General features: G+C 47.7%; 1 protein-coding gene across 5 annotated transcripts in view; it reads left to right on the top strand.

Annotated features, from left to right (window-relative positions):
* The window catches only part of F11R (F11 receptor), a 43443-nt gene extending 17933 nt beyond the window's left edge, over positions 1 to 25510 (top strand). The window contains exons 1-11 of one of the 5 annotated variants that reach the window (XM_036342884.1): positions 5276 to 5310; positions 7237 to 7313; positions 10022 to 10090; positions 10201 to 10308; positions 10437 to 10583; positions 10804 to 11006; positions 11163 to 11265; positions 11402 to 11509; positions 11658 to 11670; positions 11939 to 11987; positions 25350 to 25496. In XM_036342884.1, the coding sequence (XP_036198777.1) occupies positions 5291 to 5310; positions 7237 to 7313; positions 10022 to 10090; positions 10201 to 10308; positions 10437 to 10583; positions 10804 to 11006; positions 11163 to 11265; positions 11402 to 11509; positions 11658 to 11670; positions 11939 to 11987; positions 25350 to 25445 (993 nt within the window). In that variant the 5' untranslated portion in view covers positions 5276 to 5290 and the 3' untranslated portion in view covers positions 25446 to 25496. Of the gene's footprint in view, positions 1 to 5275; positions 5311 to 7236; positions 7314 to 10021; positions 10091 to 10200; positions 10309 to 10436; positions 10584 to 10803; positions 11007 to 11162; positions 11266 to 11401; positions 11510 to 11657; positions 11671 to 11938; positions 11988 to 12359; positions 12999 to 25349 lie in introns of those variants that run through there. The other 4 variants (XM_036342886.1, XM_036342888.1, XM_036342885.1 and 1 more) reach the window with 4 other exon arrangements.
* The last annotated feature ends 997 nt before the right edge of the window (positions 25511 to 26507 follow it).

The raw sequence follows: 26507 nt of genomic DNA, 5'->3' as shown, positions 1-26507 counted from the left end.
GGAAAATTAACTCAACAGTTTATCGTGGATTCGTATTCAAAAATGGAGGCCAATCAGATAAATTTCATTGAAGCAAACCAATCTAAGTTGCGAGTTGAAAAATATAGTGGTTTGATGGATTATCTCAAATCTAGATCTGAAAATGACAATGTGCCAATTGGTTAAATGATAATACTTTCATCATCTTTTGAGGGTGGTCCCAGAAATATGCAGCAGCGATATCAGGATGCTATGGCAATTGTAACAAGGTATGGCAAGCCCGATTTATTCATAACCATGACATGCAACCCCAAATGGGCAGATATTGGAAACAATTTACAACACTGGCAAAAAGTTGAAAACAGACCTGACTTTGTAGCCAGAGTTGTTTTTTTTTTTTTTTTTTTAATATATTTTATTGATTTTTTACAGAGAGGAAGGGAGAGAGATAGAGAGCCAGAAACATCGATGAGAGAGAAACATCGATCAGCCGCCTCATGCACATCTCCTACCGGGGATGTGCCTGCAACCCAGGTACATGCCCTTGATTGGAATCAAACCTGGGACCTTTCAGTCCGCAGGCCGACGCTCTATCCACTGAACCAAACCGGTTTCGGCTGTAGCCAGAGTTTTTAATATGAAGCTGAATGCTCTTTTAAATGAGAAATGTAAATTCCATTTATTTGGCAAAGTAATAGCTAAAATTCATGTCATTGAATTTCAGAAACGCGGACTGCCTCACGCTCAAATATTATTGATATTAGATAGTCCAAGTTACGTTCCTCTAATTAATTCCCTTTCAATGTGCATGAATTTCGTGCATTGGGCAACTAGTTATTCAAAATAAAAGGCAATTAAATGAGAGGCAGTCAGATCCTATATGTCCTTGTTAAAAAGTATGTTGCATCATTTCTAATATTTGAGCCACCATGGTCCAAGTATTTTTGCTGCTTGTCATAAGTTTTGTTTTTCTGCATCTAGTGTAACATTTACATACCAGGAACAAAAGCAATAATATTAAACCAGTAACACTGATTAGGAACAGAAAATGTCTAATATTAGACAAGGAAGGATCGGAGGGGAACAAGTATCTGCTATTTTATTACCCAGAAGTTCTCATTTTCCTTCTGGGCAGTTAGTTTCATCCATTCCTATAGTTAGACAATACTCATCTCAAATACTCATCTAGATTAGATCCGTATATAATGGCACCAGGGGAATCATTAGGGAGGTGTTCTTGGAGGGGTTTGTCCAAGATGGTCCTTTGTAATAGATTAGCCTGAAAAATGTACCAAAGCTCATACTGATAGTAAAGACCACCAGTGTGTGGCCAACAGAACATTAACTTCATTATCATAGCTGATAATCAGAATATCATTGTCTAGCAAGTAGGAAAGATTAACAAGTACCTAAGTTAAATGTTTCATGTCTAATAGGGAAAGAGTTCTAGGGAAACAGATACTGTTTCTCTAGGAATCTATAAGGAGGATAATCTACACTAAAAAAGAGAAACATGCAAATTGACCATCCCTTCGCTACTCCCACCAGCCAATCAGAACGAGTATGCAAATTAACCCAACAAAGATGACAGTTAATTTGCATACGCAGGTGCCGGAGCGAAGACTGAAGACAGCATAGAAGGAAGCCAAGCGCTGCGGAAGGGAGCGAAGCGGAGGAGAAGGGAGGGAGCGAGGCAGTGGGGGAGGGAGCGAGGCAGTGGGGGAGGGAGCGAGGCAGTGGGGGAGGGAGCGAGGCAGTGGAGAAGGCTCTTTTCTCTGCTTCACTCTGGTCGCAGGAAGCCCTATTCTTGCAGGAATCTTCCTGCAACGGGCCTCTAGTCTATATAATAAAAACCGAGTGGCTGTAACACCTAAACGGTCGCTATGACGCCCATTGTGGCCAGCGAACCCAGCTCCTCCCCCAGCCCCACCCCAGATCAGCCTCTCCTACCCCGATTGAGGGTGGGTCAGCTAGCCAACCCCCCACCCCATGCCCCGAGGCCCCTCGCCCAGGCAGGCCCAGCGCCCCACAGGGGACCCTTGCCTCCATGGGAAGGGGGGGTGCGGCTGGCCTGCAAGCCTCCAGCGGCCCCTCACCCAGGCCGGGGCAGCTCTGGGGGCCGGGTGTATGCTGCGTAGTCTTTTAAAAATAAAGACCCGCACTGGCTGCCCCACCTCCACCCCACATGGAGCCCCAGGTGGAGCGGCTCGGGTGGGTGTGGGCCGTGCGGCCCCAGGCCCCAGGCCCCGTGGGGGTGGAGAGGTTCATGCAGCAGCTGGTGTAGCGACGCCAGTTAACATTGCTGGGGAGGCCGGTGGGGCCCCCGTGTCCCGGGGCAGCCTGTTTATGCCGGGACCCGGGGGCGCGGCCGCACACACGCGGTGGGCATGTGCTGGGAACACGGCGCAGGCATCATATGGACATTCGTGCGTGAAAAGGTGTGCACACAGCTTTGTGTGCATAAATACATCTGTTTCTCAGAAGCGTACCTGGAAAGGCGCTTTATCTGTAATAGGCAGTTTTCAAAGTGTAATCCAGAGCAAGGGATCTGTAGCGAAAACACGCCCACAAGGAAAGGCTTTTGATACTAAACACAAAGCTGTAATTGAAATGTTTATGCCCAAATACTCTGTGAATCAACCAGATGGTGATATTTATCGTCTGGTGGGTCTGCCTGAAAGGTTTGGTCGATCAGTTCTCAGTTCACAAAAATAAGATAATGTACTAAGTGCTGACTGACTGTACACGCCAAGGCAGAGGAGCTCACCCGCGTGTGTACTTTGTGCTGCTGTGAGGTTTATAAGTGTAACCCGGATGATGTGACAATGGGGGGGGGGGCGGTGTGTGGCCGGCTGTTTTAAAAAGTAGGCACTTCACAGCTTTTAAGACAAACGTGTTAACCTACAATGGTCAGAAGGCAAGTCGGGGTCTTTGAAGACCTTTGTATGGGCCTAAGACATAAAAAAGCAGCTGCCCTTTTAGGGTGTGGCCTGAAAGAAACCTGCTACAAAGCCTGGATGGATGGGAGGGGCGGCGGACTACCCCGTGATTTCAAATGCTGGGCCTCTAGTCTATAATAAAAAAAGCATAATATGCTAATTAGACCAGATATCCTTGGGACCGGATGCTCTATCCACTGAGCCAAAAAGGTTAGGGCAAGATTAGCCTTTTTTTCCCTCCCAGTTGAAGAGTTTGTACCCCAAAAGAAAAGGGGACCCTCAAGGCCCTGTGGCCAGGTTCCCATCTCCAGAGGCATGTGTAGCAAGCAGAGGGTTAGGCATCTCTGCACATCTCTGGGCTGTTTGGGCCATTCTGAGGGGCGGGTCCCCTGCTAAGCCTCCTCTCAGGCTGTCATGGAAGTTAGTCATGAAGAAAAGGTGGTTAGCAAAAGTTCGGTCAGTTTCAAGGTTAGTTTCCTCTTGGGAGGTTCTTGTAAAATCATCATTTTCCCTTTTGGTTCAGTATCTGGTTCATTTAGTTCTAAATACTTATTTCCCTTCTGCAAAAAACATACGTGGGCATCAGTGACTTTAAAAGCCTCTCCCTGTCAGGGGAATTGGGGCCGATTTGACCAGTAAAATCTATGCTGTCCCTTAACGTGCCCCAGTTGAAAGGGGACCGGTCCTGACTTTTTTTTTTTTTTTTTTTTTAAATATATTTTATTGACTTTTTACAGAGAGGAAAGGAGAGAGATAGACAGTTAGAAACATCGATCAGCTGCCTCCTGCACATCTCCTACTGGGGATGTGCCCACAACCCAGGTACATGCCCTTGACCGGAATCGAACCTGGGACCCTTCAGTCCGCAGGCGGACGCTCTATCCACTGAGCCAAACCGGTTTCGGCTGGTCCTGACTTTTAAGCAGCCATTGGTTGCGTAGGTACTCCCACCATCTGTACAGAAGCCTTACTCCGAGGCAGAGGGAAGCTGACATGGGCAGGGTTAGTAACAGATAAAGTAGCCCCAGGATCTACAAGGCCCTTAGGAACTTCCCCTTTTATGATAATTTCAATTTCTCCTGAAGAGTTAGTAAGGAGAAGGGAAATACCCTCTCATAGTCCTGGAGCAGCCCTATGCTCGCTTCTGTTTTCTCTTTGTAAATCACACTTCAGGTTTTCTTGTTAAACCATCTTTCTTATGGTGACCTGGCTTTTTACAGCAAAACACTCCTCTACAGTCTCACAGCAGACCTTACTGAGTAACTCTGTCGCTTGCCCTTAGAAACCAGTGGGTGTTTTAATTGGAACAGGCCAGAACAGCCAGGATCACATGTCCTGACAGTTAAGTTTTTGTGAATCCATCAGGGTCCTGGGTAAAGTTGGGAACAATTGCTGGTTCCTCTCTGGCTGGGACCAGCTTTTCCCAAAGGGAGCTGTTGGAATCCCTCTTCTTATTTTCCTTCAAGTCAGTGGTGGTAGAGGAGCTGGAAGGGGAAGGAAGGAGGGGAAAGGGCAAGTGTGGACAAGGAAGCTCAGAAAGGAAGTGGGGATGGGGGGCAGGCATTTATTAGCTTCAGAACATTAGTTATGAGACAGTCTCTAAAATTTCTTATTAATTTCTTTGTTTTTGGAAGAATCTTTTTTCTATGTGTCTCCTTAGAAGCTTCTAATTTCCAAATCAAGATATGCTTCCCATATAGTCATTCAGTTTAATGTTAGAGCCGGCCTTTTTCTAATTTCTGCAGGCAAAATATTAATGTAGTACCCAAGGACAACTGCATTTGGGCCATTTTTAAGTTGATGTTTTCTGGTTAAATCTTCCCATTTCTGCAAAGCACTTGCAAGTAAAGGCTTCCTATCGGGAGTATTAAATGAGGGCTGGGGTCTGGGAGTTTCTAGCTTTGGAGGCACAATTTCTCGTGTTGATATATTATTTTTGGATATCTGCAGTCTGAGCAAATTTCCTAGGGATGTTATGTAGAGCAAGCATGTCAGACTCAAAGGCTCGCATGGGCCAAATAAACAAGGTGTAAGTGTTTGTGTGCCACAAAAAAAACAAAAGCTTCAATTTTCATAGAAACGTAGGTTTATTTCGATAGAGACATGCTGAGTACAAAGGGCTGAAATAAATGTGTCATCGTTAACATAAAATAATAGAACATTTTAATAAAAATTAATATTTTCTTCTTGAACATTAACTTACCAGACACTGAATAACTGCGCAAATTAATAAGCATAACGCAAATAAACCTATTTTTCTTGTTCTCAGAAAGCGAAATATTTCCTGTTGCGCACACCAAACATGTCAGTCCATGACTAATGACGTGGCCATTGGCTGCTAAAATATTCGCTGCTAGTGTTAGTAGAGAGAAATGGTGCGCCTGTGTGTAAGGTACGTAAGGAAAATGAATACAACACGATTATAGTAATCAGTCATTATCGAACGTTGTAGTTTGTTATTAATAATTATGCATAACAGGATATTGTAAAAATTAAGTTATGACTTTTATTAAAACATTTCTTACATACCGTTATATTGGCTGGGCCGCAAAAACATTCGTTGTGGGCTGCGAGTTTGACATGCTTGCTGTAGTGGGTCCAAGTGTGCTGCCTATGGATTGAGCTCCGCGAGGCCCTCACCCCTCGAGTCGCATTCAACCCTCTTAGGTGTCTCAGTTTCTCTCCCGCTGTCTGAAACAGCCAGAAGGGCTGGGCCCCTGCAGACCAAACCTTGTGGGGCCCTGGGATCAGCCAGGTAGTTAATTACGGTTGAGTTGGGGCTTCCCTATGGGGCTCCTGCACATTGTGGGAAGGACCTCTGACACCTCCACAAAGATTCTCAGTCACCTAAGGACACCCGAGAACCGCGCTGCAGGGAGCATGGGCCCCTTTATCTTCGCAGCTGAAGGAGTTCAGCTCTCATTTATATAGTGAGGGGTTTGCTCAGACTCTCAGAAAGCAATTCCAACTGAAAAGCCAAAATCAAAACCAGCCCTCCATTTTCCCCTCCAGTCTTGCCTTAGCCTGGGTTCTTACCCTTAACCTTAGTTCCACCTTGAGGGTTTAAAAATACAGAACAAATAAAGTCAGACCCTCTCCCAAAAGCAAGGGAAGGTCCCAGATCCAAGAGACAACTCACCGGAGTTCAGCCATTGGGCGGGGAATCAGTGGGCTCAATGGGCCCCTTGCTGGATCCCAGCACCGGGTCTGGGTCCGCAGGATGGTCCCGGGCGAGCTTCTTTGGAATCCTGCCGCCCTATGCCAAGTAATGCTAATGTAAAAACATTCAAACTGTGAAGAATGTTTGTGAGTTTACTTGAGCCAAACTGTCAACAAGGGCGGGAGCAGGATCTCAGCATATTGGGATAATATTCCAGAGACTGGCAGGTTTCCGCCATGTTTTGTACATCACAATCCAAGGAGGAGACGGTAGTGGGTCACATGAACTCCACTGGTGATGGATTAGGGAGGCAGGAGAAAGCAAAGGCGGGGAACCTTTGCGATTGGATAAAAAGTAAAGCGATAGGCACATACTCCTTTACTTAGGTTCGTGCAGGATAGGGCACAGTCAACAATTAACTTGGTAACAAGGAGGGGATTTGTGGCCTCTGCAGAGGGTGCCTGTGGTTTGAGGGGTCCAGGAAAAGGAAAATTACTTTCACATTCCAAGGATATATTATCGCAGATGCAAAACGACAACAGGCTCAGCTTTGTCAGGGAAGATACCAGCCTAGGTTGTGACTACCCACCATAAACTGCTTTTAGTTAAAGTTTAATTTCAGACCATCCTTAGTGGTGACTTTAGGTCTCTCAATTTGCAAAACTGTCATGCAGGCCTTCCCTGAGCTGTTGGTAGCATGTGGCCCCTTTTCCATCCACAAAGCTATGATAGTTATTTGGCCCTTCCTCTGGGTCGTCCACTCTTCTAAGTCCTTTGTGTTAACTTGTTTAACTCTCAGCACAGCCTTTGATAGAGAAACTGTGTTTATCCCCATTTTACAAATGGACAAAGTGAAGTTGAATGTGATCAAGTGACAGAGATGGGGCTTGAATGAAGTCTGGCCCTGTAATGGGGCTACCCGCCGAGACGACCACCAGGGACTCAGATCAAGATTTAGGAGCCTTTATTAAGCTGGCCAGCGACTACAGTTGCAGCACCCTGCCGAAGCAGAGGCTGAACTGCAGTGCCGACTCCAGGAGTTACAGCGTTTTTATTTGCAAAAACCACAAAGTTCGTTACAAAGCCTTGTTTACACAGTTCGTTCCCGACACAGTACAGCATCAGTACAGTGACCACCTTCCTATCTGTGTGTTCTAGGAACAGAGAGCACAGCGCGCCCCGCCTGGCCGAAGCGCCAGATATGCAGCCCAGCACAGTCCCAGCGGCTGGCTCAGGCATGGAAGGGACTTGGACCAGGATGGCTGTGAAGTCCTGGGCGGTCGGGAGGGGCGGTGGGGAGGCGAGGCTGGAGTCCTGGCAGGACTGGATGTGTTTTGCATCTGATTATCTGAAAGGACTCAAAAAGGAACTTGAGCTAAAGTTTTGTGGGTTTTTTTTGTTTGTTTTGCTTTGTTTTTGTGTGTGTGTTGCTGGCTATTTCGAAGGTTGGTTTTTAGTTTAATTATGTTCTTCATTTGGGTGGTGCCGTAGGTAGGGTCCTAGGGAAGCTAACTCTGAGATGTCAGCTATTGCACCAAGACAGTGTTAGGGAGTGCTCTTGAGATGCACCCCGTGGAAGGAGGGGAAGGACAGGACCGCAGAATCCGGGGCCTCCGCCACCGCCTGCAGGTGTCGAGGGGGCGTTACGCACCTGTCCTCTCATGGACCAGGCGTGGGTGCCGGCTGCCCTGCTGCGTCACTGGTGGGATGCCTGTCCTTGGGCAGGGTCGTGTTCTGCTGTTGTCAGAGGGCTGGCAGCTGAGGGCCTTCTTCTGGCAGCAGCCCCAGGGGCTGGGGCAGTCATTTCTTCCTGAAGAGAGGTCTCCTCCGCGCACCAGTGCCCATCACAGGGAGCAAATTGTAACATCTGAGGATCTTAACACGTTAAGCCCCATGTCAGTCACCAGTGACTATACTTTCCATCCTGAAGACAAAACAGGCCGGGCGCTTAACGTGTTAAAGATAAAGTTAGAGCAGAGGAAACTACTTGGACAAAAATCAAAGCATTTCATTATCCGCACTCTTTTTTTTCTTTTATCCTCACCTGAGGATATTTTCCCATTGATTTTTTTTTTGTGTGTGTGAAAGAGTAGAGAGGAGGGGAGAGAGAGAAACATCAATGTGATAGAGATACACTGATTGGTTGCCCCCAGCACACACCCCAGCTGGGGCCAGGGTTGGAGCTTGCAACTGAGGGTACCTGCCCTTGACTGGGATCAAACCCACTACTCATCTGTCCTTGGGCAGATGCTCTACCCACTGAGCCCTGGCCAGACTCCTGATTAAAACCTGAGCAAGCCTGAGCCGGTTTGGCTCAGTGGATAGAGCGTTGGCCTGCGGACTAAAGGGTCGCAGGTTCGATTCTGGCCAAGGGCATATGCCGGGGTTGCAGGCTTGATCCCCAGTAGGGGACATGCAGGAGGCAGCCTATCAATGATTCTCTCTCATCATTGATGTTTCTATCTCTCTTCCTTCCTCTCTAAAATCAATAAAAGTATATTTAAAAAAAAAACACAAAAAAACACCTGAGCAAGAGACTTCCATGTCCTCAGTTTTCAGTTTAGTAAAGTATTTGATTTAATTTCTGTATCTCTTACTACATTTAATGAAGTTTGACATTAAAGTGTAATGTCAAATATACAGTTACAGGGTAATATTATTAGAATTCATAGGTCAAATGGGCCTGACTTAAGAGAATGACATTTTATTACACAGTTTATCTGCATCAGGCCAGTGACTTGTCTGAGAAACAGCGTGGTAGAGAAAAGTAAGGGAAGGGGGGTGGGAGTGACCTGGGTGCTAACCTCAGTTCTGCCATTTCCAAGTGGAAAGCTGGGCGGGGCCAGCCACCTAACCTGGAGTGAGTTCATTTTCTCATCTGTAAAATGGGGAGGGAAGACTTATCCGATTAATTCACAGTGTTTGTGAAACTAAAATAAATGCACATGAACACTAATGACAGAGGGGGGGAGAAGATGATAGATAGATAGATAGATAGATAGCGAGAGAAGACAAGGGGGTTGAGAGGGGGAGGGGGAAGGGAGGGGCTTGAGCATGTAGAGAGCCTCTAGCTCACCCTTCAGATGAGCAGAGGGAGCTCGGGGTCAAGGCCCTGCTCAGTTATGTGTAAAGGGAAATGCCTCGTATGCATCAGGGTGTTTGCATTTACCTCAGAAGGCAGGGTTCGGACTCAAGGCTGCAAGTAAAGCTCCATGAGTTTGAGTGTTGAAACAGGAACGAAAACAGCGTGTGAGGTCCTCACCCTCCCGCAGTCCTGGCCCCTGTGGCTGTACTGGCGGCCTGGCCCCTCCGTGCAGCCTGCTGCCTGCCTCCCGCCTGCTGTGGAATTAGCTCTGTCTCTCCACCCACCACACACCGTCCTTCCCGGCCTTCGGCAGCAGGAGATGCTGGTGAAGTTACCTGAGCCCAGTTCTGGTCCCGGCTCTGTCTCAGAACCAGCGACGTGACCTTAGGCTTGTCACCTCCGTTCTTTGTGTAAAATTGGGTGATAATACTTGTCCTGCTGGTCTGTCATGCTTGTCTCAAGGGTCAAGTGATACCATGTATGAGAAACATGCTGAAATGCACCAGATACCCGACAGATGCTCCTCCTCGGCCCGGCCGGTTTCCTGCCGGGATGTGGAGAAGTTGTGAACCGTGAAGTGCCATTTTGGGGAGCTGCTCTTGACCAGTGGGAATCTAATTAGATTACTGGGAGTCCCAGGGTGGGGGTGGGGTATAAAAAATGAAATAAATTGCATCTGAAATATTTTATTTCCACTAATAACAGAAGTATTGGCCTGCAATTGTAGCAAAGGCATTTGAAGAAGATTACTTAAGATGTTGGGGTGAAACTGGCAAGAGCTTGACTCTGAGTCCCTGCGCCTCGGGGGCTCAGGGCCTTCCAGGTGCTGCCCCTCCTGACGGGAGCCTCTCGTCCTAGGCTCGCCGGCGCTGGGCAGGGAAGCCGTGTACACTTCCAACCCCGAGGTCAAAATTCCCGAGGATAAACGTGAGTTGGGAGGAGCTCGGGGTGGGAGGGGGGTGGGGGTGGAGCCGGCCAGGGTCCTGTCTTCTCTATTTGTTGCTGCTTCCTCCCACTCACATGGATCTTGTCTGTAGCCGCCAAGTTGTCCTGCTCCTACTCGGGCTTCTCCTCTCCCCGAGTGGAGTGGAAGTTTGCCCAGGGTGACATCACCAGCCTCGTCTGCTATAACAACAAGATCACAGGTGAGTCCTGCATCTGGATGCCAGGTCCCCAGGGCCTTCCCACCTCCTCGCTTAGGTGCCTCGGTGTCACGGGCACCAGCTTCTCCCAGCTCTCCAGCCCCCCCCTACGCTGGCTCCTCTCCCCGCAGCTCCCTTTGAGGACAGAGTCACCTTCTCAAACACTGGCATCACCTTCCACTCTGTGACCCGGAAGGACACGGGGATGTACACGTGCATGGTCTCGGATGAAGGTGGCACCGCCTACGGGGAGGTCAGCGTGCAGCTCATTGTCCTTGGTATGTGCCAGGTCTCTGCCCACTGGGCATGGTTGCTTCCCCCAATGCTGGGTGGGCTCTGCCGAGCCTGGGAGCGCACTGATGGTGAGGTGCTCTGGGCGGGGACTCAGTCACAGGGAGGCGGGGAGGCCAGCGTGGAGGCCGGGGTAGCGCCCTCGTCAGCCACTTTGCCTCCAGGAGCCCTCCCTGCCCTGTGGTCAGCACCTTCTCTCCTTTCCAGTGCCGCCATCCAAACCCACGGTCACCATCCCCTCCTCCGCCACCATCGGGAGCCGGGCGGTGCTGACCTGTTCGGAGGCTGACGGCTCCCCGCCCTCGGAGTACCTGTGGTACAGGGATGGGGCCCTGATGCCTCTGGAGCCCAAGAGAAACCGTGCCTTCAGCAACTCTTCCTACAGCCTGAACCCCAAGACAGGGGAGCTGGTACGGACAGGCGGGCTGAACAGGGTTGGGACACAGGGGCAGAAGCGCTGAAGGTGGGGAGGAGGGACAGCAGCAAGGCGCTGGGCTGTAGGATCCAGAGACACCAAAGGCAGGCACGTGGCGCTCGAGCAGGACAGGTGGTTTTCTGCCCTGCAGGTCTTTGATCCCGTCTCGGCCTCTGATACCGGAGAGTACTCTTGCCAGGCACAGAACGGGTACGGGACACCCATGATGTCCGATGCTGTGCGCATGGAGGCTGGTGCGTGCGGGCAGGGTGGCAGGGGCGGGGCTCAGACCTGGAGGGGGCGCTTGGGGTCTTTTCCTGCTGCTTGGACCGTGTAGTTGGTACAGTAAGTGAACATTCATGTGCCCGACCTCTCATTTGTGTCTCGTAGTGGAGCTGAATGTTGGGGGCATCGTGGCAGCGGTCCTAGTGACACTCATTCTCCTTGGATTCCTGATTTTCGGCATCTGGTTCGCCTACAGCCGTGGCTACTTTGACAGTAAGTCCTTGGCCTCAGAGGCTCTCCCTCCTCTGGCCCCCAAGCTGGGCTCAGCTCCGGGGCTGTGTGGGGGCTGCATGCTGGCTCCCATCTTCCTGGCTGAGCTGCTTGTTCTGCTGATGCGCACCGTCCATTTCTTCTCTTTCAGGAAAGAAGAAAGGGTGAGTGAGGCGCTGTGCCGGTCTCTCCGAGGTGGAGAACATGGATGCGTATGGTTTGATGCTGAGAGGGGCCCAGGGGAAGGGGGTGGAGGTGGAGGCCACGCCTGGCAGGGAGACATGAGTTTCTCTGGCTCATGGCGGTCTGTGCTGTCCCTCCCCCTCCACCCGCGTCCCCACCTGAGACCTCGTGATTCTGTCCGGTTCTCACTTCTGACCTCAAAGGTTGGCAAGGAGAGGGGCTCGGGTTTGACTGTCCCGTCTTCTGCAGGACCGAAAGCAAGAAGGTCATTTACAGCCAGCCCACCGCTCGGAGCGAGGCAAGTGTCGCAGGGGGAGGGGGGCTCTGGGGCCTGGGTTTGTGTGTTCAGTATGTGAACTGAAGAAGATGAGAGGCCCTGGCCGGTGTGACTCAGTGGATAGAGCGTCAGCCCACGGACTGCAGGGTCCCAGGTTCGATTCAGGTCAAGGGCATGTACTTTGGTTGCAGGATCCCTGGCCTGGGTGGGGCCTGTGCAGGAGGCAACCAGTGGATCTCTCTCTCTCTCCCATTGCTGTTTCTCTCTCTCTCTCTCCCTCCCTTCCACTCTCTCTGAAAATCAATGGAAAAATATCCTCAGTGATAATTACCCCCCCAAGAAGAAGAAGAAGAAGAAGAAGGCTGGAAAGATTGACGGGTTTCGTTTCTGCAGGGGGAATTCAGACAGACTTCATCCTTCCTGGTGTGAGCTCCCTGGTCTCGCCGCCGCCGGGCTCAGGGGCTGCCGGACTCTGGCCCTGAAGTGCCGTCCACAGGAGGCCTGGCATCTTCCAGCCCCGCGGCCCCCTCTGTCTTCACTGGGATGTGTTTTTAATATCAGCTCAGCCCCCGCACCCTCCCCTCCTTCCCGCACCGCGAGGCCCCTGGGACAGCCTTCCTGGCCCCATGGTTCCAGCAGGAGCCTGGCCCTGCCCGCAGCTCCCTGTCCTCGGAGATGCGGGAGCCCAGGGACCCTCAGCTCCTTCCTCCGATGGCGGACAGCGCCCGCGGTCTCGGGGCGCCGCGCAGCTCCAGGGGTGGTTTGCCTCTGCGTCCCCCCGAAGCGCACACCAGCAGACGGACCTCCCTGTGCCTGGAGGAGCCCGCCTGGTTGTGGGGAGCGTCCAAGCTTGCGGGGTGCGAAGCGGAGTCGCAGCGCCCGGCCCTGGAGGAGAAGCTGGAGCTGTGGCCGCGCCCCGTGGGCCCGCGGGTGGGCAGGAGTGCGTGCTCAGGGCTGCCGAGCTCTTCTGTGAGAGTGTGTTGGTGTGTTTGGATGTTGCTGGAAATAAAACCTCGGATGGCGGAAGCTTCTGCTGTGAGTGGGAGGTGGTTCTTGGGCTCCTTTGTACCAACAAGGAAATGCCTAAAGCCCCGCTTCCCGCATTTGGTGGCCCGGCCCCTGCCCCCTCCTCTTGAGGTGGAGCCTCCGGGACCTTGACCCTCCTCCCGGCCCCTGTGGCGGCACCCCGCTGGCTGGCGAGGGCTCCCCGGGGAGGCTGCTGGCGCAGCCTGTGGCCCCATCACCCCTCGAGGGAACGAGTGGCTCCCCGCCCACCCCCACCCTGCCTCCAGCACCTGCACAGACCGCGGGGCCCCAGGCAGGGTTTCTCAGGCCTTTGAGGAGCTGCCCCGCCCGCGGACCTGGTGCGTCATCTGTGGGGGGCGGTCAGGAAGGGACGGTCGTGGGGCTGCGTGTGTGTGTGAGTGTGTGTGTGTGTGAGTGTGCGCGCGTGTGTATGAGTGTGTGTGTGAGTGTGTGTATGTATGAGTGCATGTGAGTGTGTGTGTGAGTGTGTGCACGTGTGTGTGAGTGTGTGAGAGTGCGTGAGTGCGTGTGTATGAGTGTGTGAGTGTGTGTGTGTATGAGTGCGTGTGTGAGTGTGTGTGTGTATGAGTGCGTGTGTGAGTGTGTGTGAGTGTGTGAGTGTGTGGGTGAATGTGTGTGTGTGAGTGCGTGTGTGTGTGTGTGAGTGTGTGTGTGAGTGTGTGTGTATGAGTGTGTGAGTGTGTGTGTGTGAGTGTGTGTATGAGTGCGTGTGTGAGTGTGTGAGTGTGTGTGTGAGTGTGTGTGAGTGTGTGTGTATGAGTGCGTGTGTGTGTGTGTATGTGTGTGTGAGTGCATGTGTGAGTGTGTGTGTGAGTGTGTGTGTATGAGTGTGTGAGTGTGTGTGTGTGAGTGTGTGTGTATGAGTGCGTGTGTGAGTGTGTGAGTGTGTGTGTGTGTGTGTATGAGTGCGTGTGTGAGTGTGTGTGTGTATGAGTGCGTGTGTGAGTGTGTGTGAGTGTGTGAGTGTGTGGGTGAATGTGTGTGTATGAGTGCGTGTGTGAGTGTGTGTGTGTATGAGTGCGTGTGTGAGTGTGTGTGAGTGTGTGAGTGTGTGGGTGAATGTGTGTGTGTGAGTGCGTGTGTGTGTGTGTGAGTGTGTGTGTGAGTGTGTGTGTATGAGTGTGTGAGTGTGTGTGTGTGAGTGTGTGTATGAGTGCGTGTGTGAGTGTGTGTGTATGAGTGTGTGAGTGTGTGTGTGTGAGTGTGTGTATGAGTGCGTGTGTGAGTGTGTGAGTGTGTGTGTGAGTGTGTGTGTATGAGTGTGTGAGTGTGTGTGTGTGAGTGTGTGTGTATGAGTGCGTGTGTGAGTGTGTGAGTGTGTGTGTGTGTGTGTATGAGTGCGTGTGTGAGTGTGTGAGTGTGTGTGTGAGTGCATGTGTGTGTGTGTGTGAGTGTGTGTGTGAGTGTGTGTGTATGAGTGTGTGAGTGTGTGTGTGTGAGTGTGTGTGTATGAGTGCGTGTGTGAGTGTGTGAGTGTGTGTGTGTGAGTGTGTGTGTATGAGTGCGTGTGTGAGTGTGTGAGTGTGTGTGTGAGTGTGTGTGTGTATGAGTGCGTGTGTGAGTGTGTGTGAGTGCGTATGAGTGTGTGAGTGTGTGCGTGTATGAGTGCGTGTGTGTGTGTGTGAGTGTGTGTGTATGAGTGCGTGTGTGAGTGTGTGAGTGTGTGTGTGAGTGTGTGTGTGTATGAGTGCGTGTGTGAGTGTGTGTATGTGTGTGTGAGTGCATGTGTGTGTGTGTGTGAGTGCGTATGAGTGTGTGAGTGTGTGTGAGTGTGTGTGTGTGTGTGAGATGGAAAGAGCAGGCCTGCCCAGCCTCAACTTTCTCTCCCCACATCCGTCTTTGCTCTGAAATGACCGTTTCCACTCCACCCTCCCCTGCCTATGGCATAACCAGCAGATGCGGCTTTCCTAGCGGCCGGGGCTGTTTCTTTGGGGAGGAAGCGCCCCTTCACCCCATCGGAAATCCCTGGCGGAACCGAGTTTTCTATCCAGGTTCTAAAAGGAAAAACAAAAACAAGAAACCATCAGGTAAAGGTCACGCACCAATAAGACAGTTTCCAGATGGAAATAAAATCCAATTAGCCAACGAAAGTAGAGATGAGGACGCGGTTCAGGAGGAACGGAAAGGACATTTCAGATCTGTGTCCTGGTGGAGGAGGTGGGAGTGAGGCAAAGGCCGGCCTGTGATTCACGTGTGTCCGCTGTTACCGCCTTGGAATTCACCTCTGGCTACAACAGTCCCTTTGACTGGAAAACATGTCAGCTTTGTGGAATGTCAAAACCAATTTTTTAAATAAGTTGTTCACATTGAATTTATTTAAATCCTGAAGTAATACATTTAAAGAATTTTGTCCTTCAAAGTTCTTCTGATAGTCTTACTGATTAAGAAATTTGCCCTGGCCAGTTTTGCTCAGTGGGTAGAGCATCAGCCTGCAGACTGAAGGGTTCCAGGTTCAATCCTGGGTTGTGGGCTTGATCCCCAGTGGGGGGCATGCAGGAGGCAGCCGATCCATGATTATTATCATTGATGTTTCTGTGTCCCTCTACCTCTCCCTTCTCTATGAAATAAAAAGAAATTAGAGATAGCCTTCCCTAAGACTTGATGATTATACTTTAACTCAGTGGTTCTCAACCTTCCTGATGCCGCGGCCCTTTAATACAGTTCCTCATGTTGTGGTGACCCCTAGCCATAAAATTACTTTCGTTGCTACTTCATAACTGTAATGTTGCTACTGTTATGAATCGTCATGTAAATATCTGATATGCAGGATGTATTTTCATTGTGACAAATTGAACATAATTAAAGCATAGTGATTAATCACAAAAACAATATTTAATTACATATGTGTTTTCCGATGGTCTTAGGCGACCCCTGTGAAAGGGTCGTTCGACCCCCAAGGGGGTCGCGACCCACAGGTTGAGAACTGCTGCGCTAACTGGAGGCCTGGTGCACGAAATTTGTGCAGGGGAGGAGGTCCCCTCAGCCCAGCCTGCACCCTCCAATCCAGGATTGCGGCCTCCTAACCTCACCTGCCTTCCTGCCTGACCATCCACAACTACCCCCGCCCCTGCCGGCCTGGTCACCCCCAAATGCCCCCCCCCCCACCAGCCTGGTTGCCCCTTACTGCCCCCTGCTCCCCGCCCCCGCCCCCCCCCCCCCCCCCCCCGCCAGCCTGGTCACCTCATGCAGCCTGCTGTTGCGTCGTTTGGTCGTCCCTCACTAACCCCCTTGCCGGCCTCTTCACCCCACGCAGCCTGCTGTTCGGTTGTTACTGTGACGGTGTCCCGGACAATTTGCATATTGCTCTATTATTAGTATAGATTTGACCTGTGCTTAAATGGGAATGACGGACTGGGAGGTGGATACCAGCACAATTTCCTGGACATGGTGTCTGACATGAATCCACCACAACAGGGAAGAAATGGTTGAATGTTAAGGGTTGTTCCCACTTTGCTGAGAGTTTTTATGAAAAATGGGTGTTAGATTTTGTCGAATGCTTTTTCTGTGTCTGTTGATATGATCATGTGATTTTTGTCTTTCAGTTTGTTTATGTGATATATCACGTTTATTGATTTGCGAATATTGTACCAGCCTTGCATCCCTGGAATAAGTCCCACTTGGTCATGGTGTATGATCTTTTTAATATATTGTTGGATGCAACTTGCTAATATTTTGTTGAGAATTTTAGCATCTATGTTCATCAGGGATACTGGGCTGTAATTCTCTTTCTTTGTAGTGTTTTTATCTAGTTTTGGAATTAGGATAAAGCTGGCCTCATAAAGAGAGTTTGGAAGTGTTCCTTCCTCTTGGATTTTCTGAAACAGTTTGAGGAATATAAGTGTCAGTTCTTCTTTGGATGTTTGGTAAAACTCCCCTGTGAAGCCGTGCAGACCAGGGCTTTGTTTGCTGGGAGTTTTTTGATTACTGCTTCTATTTCCTCAGTTGTTACTGGCCTATTCAGGCTTTCAGATTCTTCTTGATTCAGTTTTGGGAGATCGTATTTTTCTAGGAATTTGTCCATTTCATCCACATTGTTCAGCTTGTTGGCATGTAGTTGTTCCTGGTATTTTCTTACAATCCTTTCTTCACTGCTTTCGTTTCTGATGTTAGTGATGTGGGTCGCCTCTCTCTTTGTTTCTTGATAAGTCTGGCTAACGCTTCATCAACCTTGTATATGTTTTCAAAGAACAAGCTCTTGGTTTCATTGATTGTTTTTTTCTTTAGTATCTATGTCATTTATTTCTGCTCTAATCTTTATTATTTCCTTCCTTCTACTTATGCTGGGTTTTTCTTGTTCTCTTTCTAGTTCTTTAAGTTGTAGGGTTAAATAGTTTATTATTCTTTTTTGTTTTTTCTGAGGGTTCTCTGTAGTGCTATTAACTCAGGATGCACAGGACTGCTTTTGCTGTGTCCCAAAGATTTGGGGTTGTTGTGTGTTCATTTTCATTTGTTTAGTTTAAGTTTTTGATTTCTTTCTTGATGTCATTGGTAAGCCAGTCACTGTTTAATAACATGCTGTTTAGCCTCCATGTGTTTGAATGTTTTGGGGTGTTTTTACTGTAGATGATTTCTAATTTCATTCCACTGTCATCTGAGAAGATGTTTGATATGATTTCAATCTTCTTGAACTTGTAGAGACTTGTTTTGTGTCCTAACATGTGGTCTATTTTTGTCAATGGTCCATGTGCACCTGAGAGGAATGTATATTCTGCTGCTTTTGGGTGAAATGTTCTATAAATGTCGACTAAATCCATCTGATCCAGTGTGTCCTTTAGGGTCACTGTTTCCTTGTTACTTTTCAGTCTGGAAGATCTATCCAGTGAAGTTAGTGGGTATTAAAGTCCCTACTATGACTGTATTGTTGTCGATCTCTCCCTTAATGTCCTCTAGAATTTTTTTTTATATATTTAGGTGCTCCTATATTGGGTGGATATCTGTTTACCAGGGTTATATCTTCTTGTTGGATCAATCCCTTTAGTATTATTTAGTGACCTGTGTTGTCTCTTGTGATGGCCTTCATTTTGAAGTCTATTTTGACGGATATGAGTATTGCTAGCCCAGCTTTTTTTTCTTTTGCATTTGCAGGGAAAGTTTTTTTATATCCCTTCACACTCATCCTGTGTGAGTCTTCTGTTCTGAGTAAGTCTCTTGTAGACAGCATATAGTTGGGTCATGTTTTTTTTTTTTTTTTTTTTTCCGGGGGGTGGGGGTTATGTTTTTGTATCCACTCAGCAACCTTATGCCTTTTAATTGGAGCATTTAATCCATTTAAATTTAAGGTTATTATTATTATTTTTAATTAAATCTTTATTGTTAAGATTATTACAGTTGTTCCTCTCCCCCCCCCATAGCTCCCCTCCACCCAGTTCCCACTGCACCCTTTTCCCTAACCCCCCCCCCCCGCCCAACTGTCCTCATCCATAGGTGTACGATTTTTTTTTTTTTAAATATATTTTATTGATTTTTTACAGAGAGGAAGGGAGAGAGATAGAGAGTTAGAAACATTGATGAGAGAGAAACATCGATCAGCTGCCTCCTGCACATCTCCCACTGGGGATATGCCCGCAACCCAGGTACATGCCCTTGACCGGAATCGAACCCGGGACCCCCCAGTCCGCAGGCTGACGCTCTATCCACTGAGCCAAACCAGTTTCGGCATAGGTGTACGATTTTTGTCCAGTCTCTTCCCGCACCCCCCACACTCCTTTCCCCCCTGAAAATAGTCAGTCCACTTCCTTTCTATGCCCCTGATTCTATTATATTCACCAGTTTATTCTGTTCATCAGATTATTTATTCACTTGATTTTTAGATTCACTTGTTGATAGATGTGTATTTGTTGTTCATAATTTGTATCTTTACCTTTTTCTTCTTCCTCTTCTTAAAGGATACCTTTCAGCATTTCATATAATACTGGTTTGGTGGTGATGAACTCCTTTAGCTTTTCCTTATCTGTGAAGCTCTTTATCTGACCTTCAATTCTGAATGATAGCTTTGCTGGGTAAAGTAATCTTGGTTGTAGGTTCTTGCTATTCATCACTTTGAATATTTCTTGCCACTCCCTTCTGGCCTGCAAAGTTTCTGTTGAGAAATCAGCTGACAGTCGTATGGGTATTCCCTTGTAGGTAACTGACTTTTTTTCACTTGCTGCTTTTAAGATTCTCTCTTTGTCTTTTGCTCTTGGCTTTTTAATTATGATGTGTCTTGGTGTGGTCCTCTTTGGATTCCTTTTGTTTGGGGTTCTCTGCACTTTCTAGACTTGTAAGTCTATTTCTTTCACCAGGTAGGGGAAGTTTTCTGTCATTATTTCTTCAAATAGGTTTTCAATATCTTGCTCTCTCTCTTCTTCTGGCACTCCCATAATTCGGATGTTGGTACGTTTGAAGCTGTCCCAAAGGCTTCTTACACTATCTTCGTATTTTTGGATTCTTTTTTCATTTTCTTTTTCCGGTTGAGTGTTTTTTGCTTCTTCGTATTTCAAATCTTTGACTTGATTCTTGCGATCTTCTAGTCTGCTGTTGGAACTCTGTATAATATTCTTTATTTCAGTCAGTGTATGCTTAATTTCTACTTGGTCCTTTTTCATAACCTCAAGGGTCTCACTAGATTTCTTGAGGGTCTCACTAAGTTTATGGGTGGTTTCTAGAGAATTCTTGAAAAACCTTAAAAGTGTGGTTTTGAAGTCTATATCCAGTAGTTTGCTTTCCTCCATTTCTGTCATTTGTGTCCTGTTTCTTTGTCTCCGCATTTTTTATGCTTCCCTGTGTTGATAGAGTGGTTTTCTGTACTAGGTGTCCTATAGGGCCCAGTGGCTCAGCCTCCCCAGTTACCTGAGGTGAACACTCTTGGTGCACCCCTTTGTGGGCTTTGTGCACAGTCTTGTTGTAGTTAAGCCTTGATTGTTGTAGGTATCATTGGGAGGAATTGACCTCCAGGCCAATTGGCTGTGAGAATCAGCTGTGTCTGCAGTGGGAGAACTTCTGTGCTGGAGATACCCTTCTGGGGCAAGACTTGCTTCAGTGGGGCTTTGGTGCTCACTGAGTCTGCCCCCTGAGTGTGTCCCTTATGGGTCTGAGGAGTTGTAATCTGGATGGTCCCACTCTGACCACTGGGTACACTGGCTCTTGGATCTTTAAGGAGGTGCTAATTTAGCCTCTGCCTGAGGCTACCCAGCAGGAGCCCAGCTGTGAAGTAATGCAAGCTGCTGTGGGGCCTTGGGCCTTCTTTTGGAAGTTCCGGGTTTCTCTGACCCAGCTGCAGTTTGTTAGGTAATTTTCAGATTACAAATGGCCAGGCCCTTCATATGCAAAAGCCTCTGTACACAGCTTGGGTGGGGCGGGGTCTCAGGGGATCAACAGGGTGGAGCAAGCAGCTATGGCTGCTTCCCAGTCCTACCCTAAGAGGCCTGGCTTCTCAGTGTCCCGGTAATCGCTGCAAGTACCTCTGAGAGAAAGCTGCCCTCGAGTTCCGACTGATGCCAGACAGTCCAGTTTCTCCCGTATGAGTCTGGGTCCCCAGAGACTCGCCCGGAACTGGAGTTCAGAGCAGTCAGGAGCTTGAGACTCCCTCCTGATTGAATAAGACAATCGTTTCCTCAGTTTCCAGCCCTTTTCACATGCGCCATGTCCTCAGCTGCCAGCTCTTTCCACGTGGGCCACGTCCTCAGCTGCCAGCCCTTTCCACGTGTGCCACGTCCTCAGCTGCCAGCCCTTTCCGTGTGCGCCTCCGTACCTCTGCACTTTACTTCCGCACCTCCTCTGAGTCTCAGTGTGCTTTTCTCTTTCCTTCTAGTTGTAGAATTTCCACTCAGCCAGCCTTCCTGTGGTTCTGGATGATGTCCATTTTGTCTTTTAGTTGTATTTTTAAGTGGTTGTGCGCGGCAGCAATTTCCGGTGTTTACCTATGCCGCCATCTTGGTTTCTCCAAAGTTATTATTATTTGAAAAGATATATTTTTATTATTGATTTCAGAAAATAAGTGAGAAGGAGAGAGAGATAGAAACATCAATGATGAGAGAGAATCATTGATTTTCTGCTTTCTGCATGCCCCATACTGGGGATTGAGCCCACAACCTGGGCATCTGCCTTGACTGGGAATTGAACTGTGATCTCCTAGTTCATTGGTTGATGGTCAACCAGTGAGCCATGCCAGCTGGGCAAGGATATTATTCATAGGTACTTATTTGTTGCCATTTTAATTATGTATGCCTAGGGTTCTCTCTCTCTCTCTCTCTTCTTCTCATTACAGTAGTCCCATTAGCATTTCTTGTAATGCTGACTAGGTTGTGATAAATTCCTTTAGCCATTTTTTGTGTGTGTGTGTGTGGCAAGCTCTTTATTTGACCATCCATTTATTTTATTTTATTTTTTTAATGACCACCAAGATCAGTGTTCTGATCCCAGGGGAAAGGAAACTGGAAGGTTTGACCATTTATTTAGTTTTTTAGTATATTTTTATTGAATTTCATTTATTTTCTTAATATATTTTTATTGAATTTCAGAGAGGAAGGGAGAGGGAGAGAGACAGAAACATCAATGATGAGAGAGAATCATTGATCGGCTGCCTCCTGCACGCCCCCTACTGTAGATCGAGCCCGCAACACATGCATGTGCCCTTGACCAGAATCAAACCTGGGACATTTCAGTCTGCAGGCCAATGCTGTATCCACTGAGCCAAACCATCTAGGGCTGATCATCTATTTTGAATGATTCTTGCTGGATGTAGTAATCTTGGTTTCAGATCCTTGCTTTCCATTACCTTGGGTACTTTATGCCATCCCCTTCTGGCCTGTAGAGTTTCTGATGAGAAATCAGTTCTTATGGGAGCTCCTTTGTAGGTATAAGTTTACTTTTCTCTTGCTGTTTTTAAGATTCTCTCTTTGTCTTTAATTTTTGGAATTTTAATTATGATGTGTCTGGGTGTGGGCCTGTTTGAGTTCTTCTTGCTGGGGTTCTCTGTGCCTCCTGAACTTGTGTGACTTTTTCCTTCACCGGGTTAGAGAAGTTTTTTGCCATTATTTCTTCAAACACATTCTCCATTCCTTCCTCCCTTTCTGCCTCTTCTGGCACTCCTGCTATTCCAATATTGTTATGTTTCATGTTGTCCCACAGCTCCCTTAAGCTGCCCTCCTGTTTTTAATTGTTTTTTTCTTTTTGGTTCTCTGATTCTGTGATTTTTTTTTTCTACCTTGTCTTCTAATTCACTGATCTGAAACTTGGCTTCCCCTAATCTGTTGTATATTCCTTCCAATGTGTTCTTTATTTATGCTATTTCATTCTTTATTTCTGTTTTCATAATTACTATATTTTTTATCATGCTGTTGAGCATCTTTGCCATCATTATCCCGAACTCTGTCTGATAAATTTCTTTCTTTTTTTTGTTCACACATGTTTTTATTTTTATTCAACTGTAATCAAACAGCAGAATTAACACATTTGGCAACTCCAGACTGGCTTTTGTTTCACCAGTGGAGAGTGATAAACTTAACACCACAGACTACGGATTTCAGAGAACCTCTCGCTCCGCCCTGTAGCTCAACAGCAAAGGGACTCTGCAGGTTTCCTTACTGCCCTTCAGAGGATACGCCTTTAAATTCTGGGTTCTTATTCTTATATTAACAATCTGATGACCACATCATAGTACCCCAAAATGGAGTTCAAATTTGATCAAAACATAAATCCAGATGTGTGACCCTATACAATGATAAAGGACAGGTAGAAGGATAAGTTACCCTCCAGCTTTGCTCAGGTCTCGCCCGTGAGAGTGGGAACAGGCAAGAGGAGAAATCAACATGCATCACTGAATTTGAGAACACTGCTTGGGGCCCTGGGCGATGTCTGTCTCCTGGCTTTCCCCTACTTCCCAGCCAGCTGCTCATAGAGCTTGGGCACATAGTCATCCCATTCTGCCTGGTACGTGCCGGCCACTGGGGGCCCGAGCTTGTACTTTTTGCAAAAAGATGCCACCTTGAATTTGCCATGGTGGTCTCCAAATTGGTTGCTGAGAATGGGCTTGTCACACTTCAGTGGCTTGGGTTGCTCATCAACCAGCCAGATATAGCCGTGAAGGCCTGTGCCCTTAGGAGGCCCAGAGCCCACATGATCAGAGAGGACAGTGCCACTGCTGATGTTGCCCTTCATGTTGACATGGTTCCATTCCCTCTGAATGTGGGGTCCTTTCTGCCTGGAGCATCTGGGTCTGTCAAGACCAAGGTGTTGCCCTAGCTGGTTTGGCTCAGTGGATAGAGAGCCTGCAGACTGAAGGGTCCCAGGTTCAGTTCCAGTCAAGGGCACATGCCCGGGTTGAGGGCTCAATCCCCAGTAGGGGGCGTGCAGGAGGCAGCCAATCAATGATTCTCTAATCTATGTTTCTCTCTTCCTCTCCCTTTCTCTCTGAAATCAATAAGCATATTTTTTAAAAAAAGACCAAGGTGTAGAGTTTACTTGGATCAAGGCCATCCCATGAAATACCAGTGGGCCAGTTCTGAACCTGGGTGAGTGTCAGCACTTTGCCCAGCTTATCGATCTCCACCCGTAGTATTTGACCTGCAGTGGGTACTTCAGCCTCTTGTCCATTTCCTGCAGGCTCACTGGCATCGCAGGACAAGTGGAGAGACATGGGGGAACCAGGGGCAGGTCAACAGTACCGATGAAGCGGCTCATCTGTCTGATAAATTTATGATCTCCATTTCATTTAGCTCTTCTGGAGAATTCTCTAGTTCTTTCATTTGGGGTTTGGTTTTTTATCTCCCCATTTTGGCTGCCTGTTTGGTTTTGTGACCATGTATTAGGTAGGTCTGCTACACTGTTTCTGACTCAGGCAAAGATCAGGCAATGACTCAAAGCCTCCAAATCGCCTCTGCCTGCACACTGAGTGTATTCAGTCTTGAGTAGCCAAAGGCAATTGTCCACAGGTGAGGTTTTCCAATAGGGTGGGGCAAAGGTCTGCCTGAGAAAGTTGTTGTCTGCAGGTGAGGGAACGACTCAGGTTAGAAACCGGGGTGTTTGCCCTCCATGTTCTAACCCTAGAGCTCCCATCTCTGGCTTCTGCTCACACAGCTCAAGTCCACTCTGCCCTCCCTCTGCTGGAGCCCAGGGTAAGTGCTGCACACGAAATTTTGTGTGTTAGCTCTTTAAGGGGATGTCTGAATTTTTTTTCCTCTGGGTGATGTCTATTATTATTATTTTTAATATTTCAAGAAAAACGATCTTAAATATAATGTTACATGCAATAAACCTTAATATCTCAAGAAAAATTATTTTAAATATGATGTTATGTACAATAAACACCAATTATTCAAGAAAAAGATCTTAATATAATAATATTATATGCGATAAACATTAATATTTCAAGAGGTAAAAGGATTTTAAGTATATTACCAAAACTGTACTAACATAGTATGATATCACAAAAGTTGTAGAAATTATTAAAAACCTGCAAATAACAGGATTACTTCGATTCTAAAATATTTTTTTCCTCTGGCTCTATTTTTGCTCATCAGTTTATGTTCATTATATTCCACATATGAGTGAGATCATGTGATATCTTTCACTGACCGGCTTATTTTGCTTAGCATGATGCTCTCCAGTTCCATCCATGCTGTTGGAAATGGTAAGAGTTCCCTTTTTATAGCAACATAGTATTCCATTGTGTAGATGTACCACAGTTTTTAAATCCACTCATCTGCTGATGGGCACTTAGGCTGTTTTCAAATCTTAGCTATTGTAAATGGTGCTGCTATGAACATAGGGGTGCATATATCCTTTCTGATTGGTGTTTCTGATTTCTTGGGATATATTCATAGAAGTGGGATTACTGGGTCAAATGGAAGTTCCATTTTTAATTTTTGAAGGAGACTCCATAATGTTTTCCACAGTGGTTGCCCCAGTCTGCATTCCTATCAGCAGTGCAGGAGGGTTCCTTTTTCTCTGCATTCTTGCCAGCACTTGGTGTTTGTTGATTTGTTGATGATAGCCGTTCTGACAGGTGTGAGATGGTACCTCATTGTTGTTTTGATTTGCATCTCTCGGATGATTAGTGACTTTGAGCATGTTTTCATATGTCTCTTGGCCTTCTGTATCTCCTCTTTTGAAATGTGTCTATTTAGGTTCTTTGCCCATTTTTTGATTGGATTGTTTATCTTCCTTTTGTTAAGTTGTATAAGTTCCCTGTAAACGTTGGAGATTAAACCCTTATCGGTGATAACATTGGCAAAAAAAAAATGTTCTCCCATGCAGCGGGCTTTCTTGTTTTGTTGGTGGTTTCTTTCGCTGTGCAGAAGCTTTTTATTTTGATGTAGTCCCATTTGTTTATTTTCTCTTTCGTTTTCATTGCCCTAGGTGCTGTACTGGTGGAGATATTTCTACAATATATGTATGCAATTTTGCTTCCTATGGATTCTTCCAAGATTTTTATGGTTTCCTGTCTGTGTTTAAGTCCTTTATTCATTTTGAGTTTATTTTTGTGTATGGTGTAAGTTGGTGATCTAGTTTCATTTTTTTGCATGCACCTGCCCAATTTTCCCAACACCATTTATTGAAGAGACTATCTTGTCTCCATTGTATGCTCTTGCCTCCTTTGTCAAATATTATCCTATATAATAAAAGCCTAATATGCTAAGTGTCTGGTCATCTGTTCAACCAATCAAAGTGTAATGCTAAGGCTGCTCAACTGCTCACTCTGATGTGCACTGACCACCAGGGGGCAGATGATCTGACCGGTAGGTTAGCTTACTGCTGGGGTACGCCCTATTGGGACTGAGCAAGATGGGCTGGACATGCCCTGGAGCCCTCCCACGGTGCCTCTCCGGCTGGCCAACCTCCCGCATCCCTCACCAACCCCGACTGTGCACCTGTGGGGTCCCTTGGCCTGGCCTGCACCCTCTTGCAATCCAGAACCCCTCAGGGGATGTTGGCGAGCCGGTTTCAGCCTGATCCTGCAGGCCAGGCCGAGAGACCCCACTGGTGCATGAATTTGTGCACTGGGCCTCTAGTTTGAGTATAATGGCTTGGGTCGATTTCTGGGTTCTCTGTTCTGTTTCATTGGTCTATATGTTCTTGTGCCAATACCAGGCAGTTTTGAGGACAGTGGCGTTGTAGTATAGCTTGAGATCTGGTATTGTGATCCCTCCAACTTTGGTCTTTTTTCTCAGGATTGCTGCAGCTATTCGGGGTCTGGTGCCTGAATTTGTAGCCATCTCTCCTTGGCAGACAGCAACCCTGCTGTTTTTCACAGCCAGAAGTTATGTGGGCACCCTTCTCCGTTCTGGTTCTCTCTGCTGGGGGGCCCAGCTTGGGGGTTACACCCCAGAGTTCTCAGTGGCAACCCCCCACAGCTGGGATATCCCTCTGGGACTTCAGCTGCTCTCTGTGGGAGCCCCGCCAGCCCTTTTGCGCCTCTGCCCCTCCTACCAGTCTCTATGTGGTCTGCACTTTCAGTCCTTGATTATCAGGGTTCTCTCCAGCTCCGTGGTCGGCAAACTGCTGCTCGTGAGCCAT

This window comes from Myotis myotis, unplaced genomic scaffold (assembly GCF_014108235.1).
Source record: "Myotis myotis isolate mMyoMyo1 unplaced genomic scaffold, mMyoMyo1.p scaffold_m19_p_18, whole genome shotgun sequence".
Classification (NCBI taxonomy): Eukaryota; Metazoa; Chordata; class Mammalia; order Chiroptera; family Vespertilionidae; genus Myotis; species Myotis myotis.
Note: the sequence above shows the minus strand (reverse complement) of the source record. Positions and strands in the feature narration are given on the sequence as shown.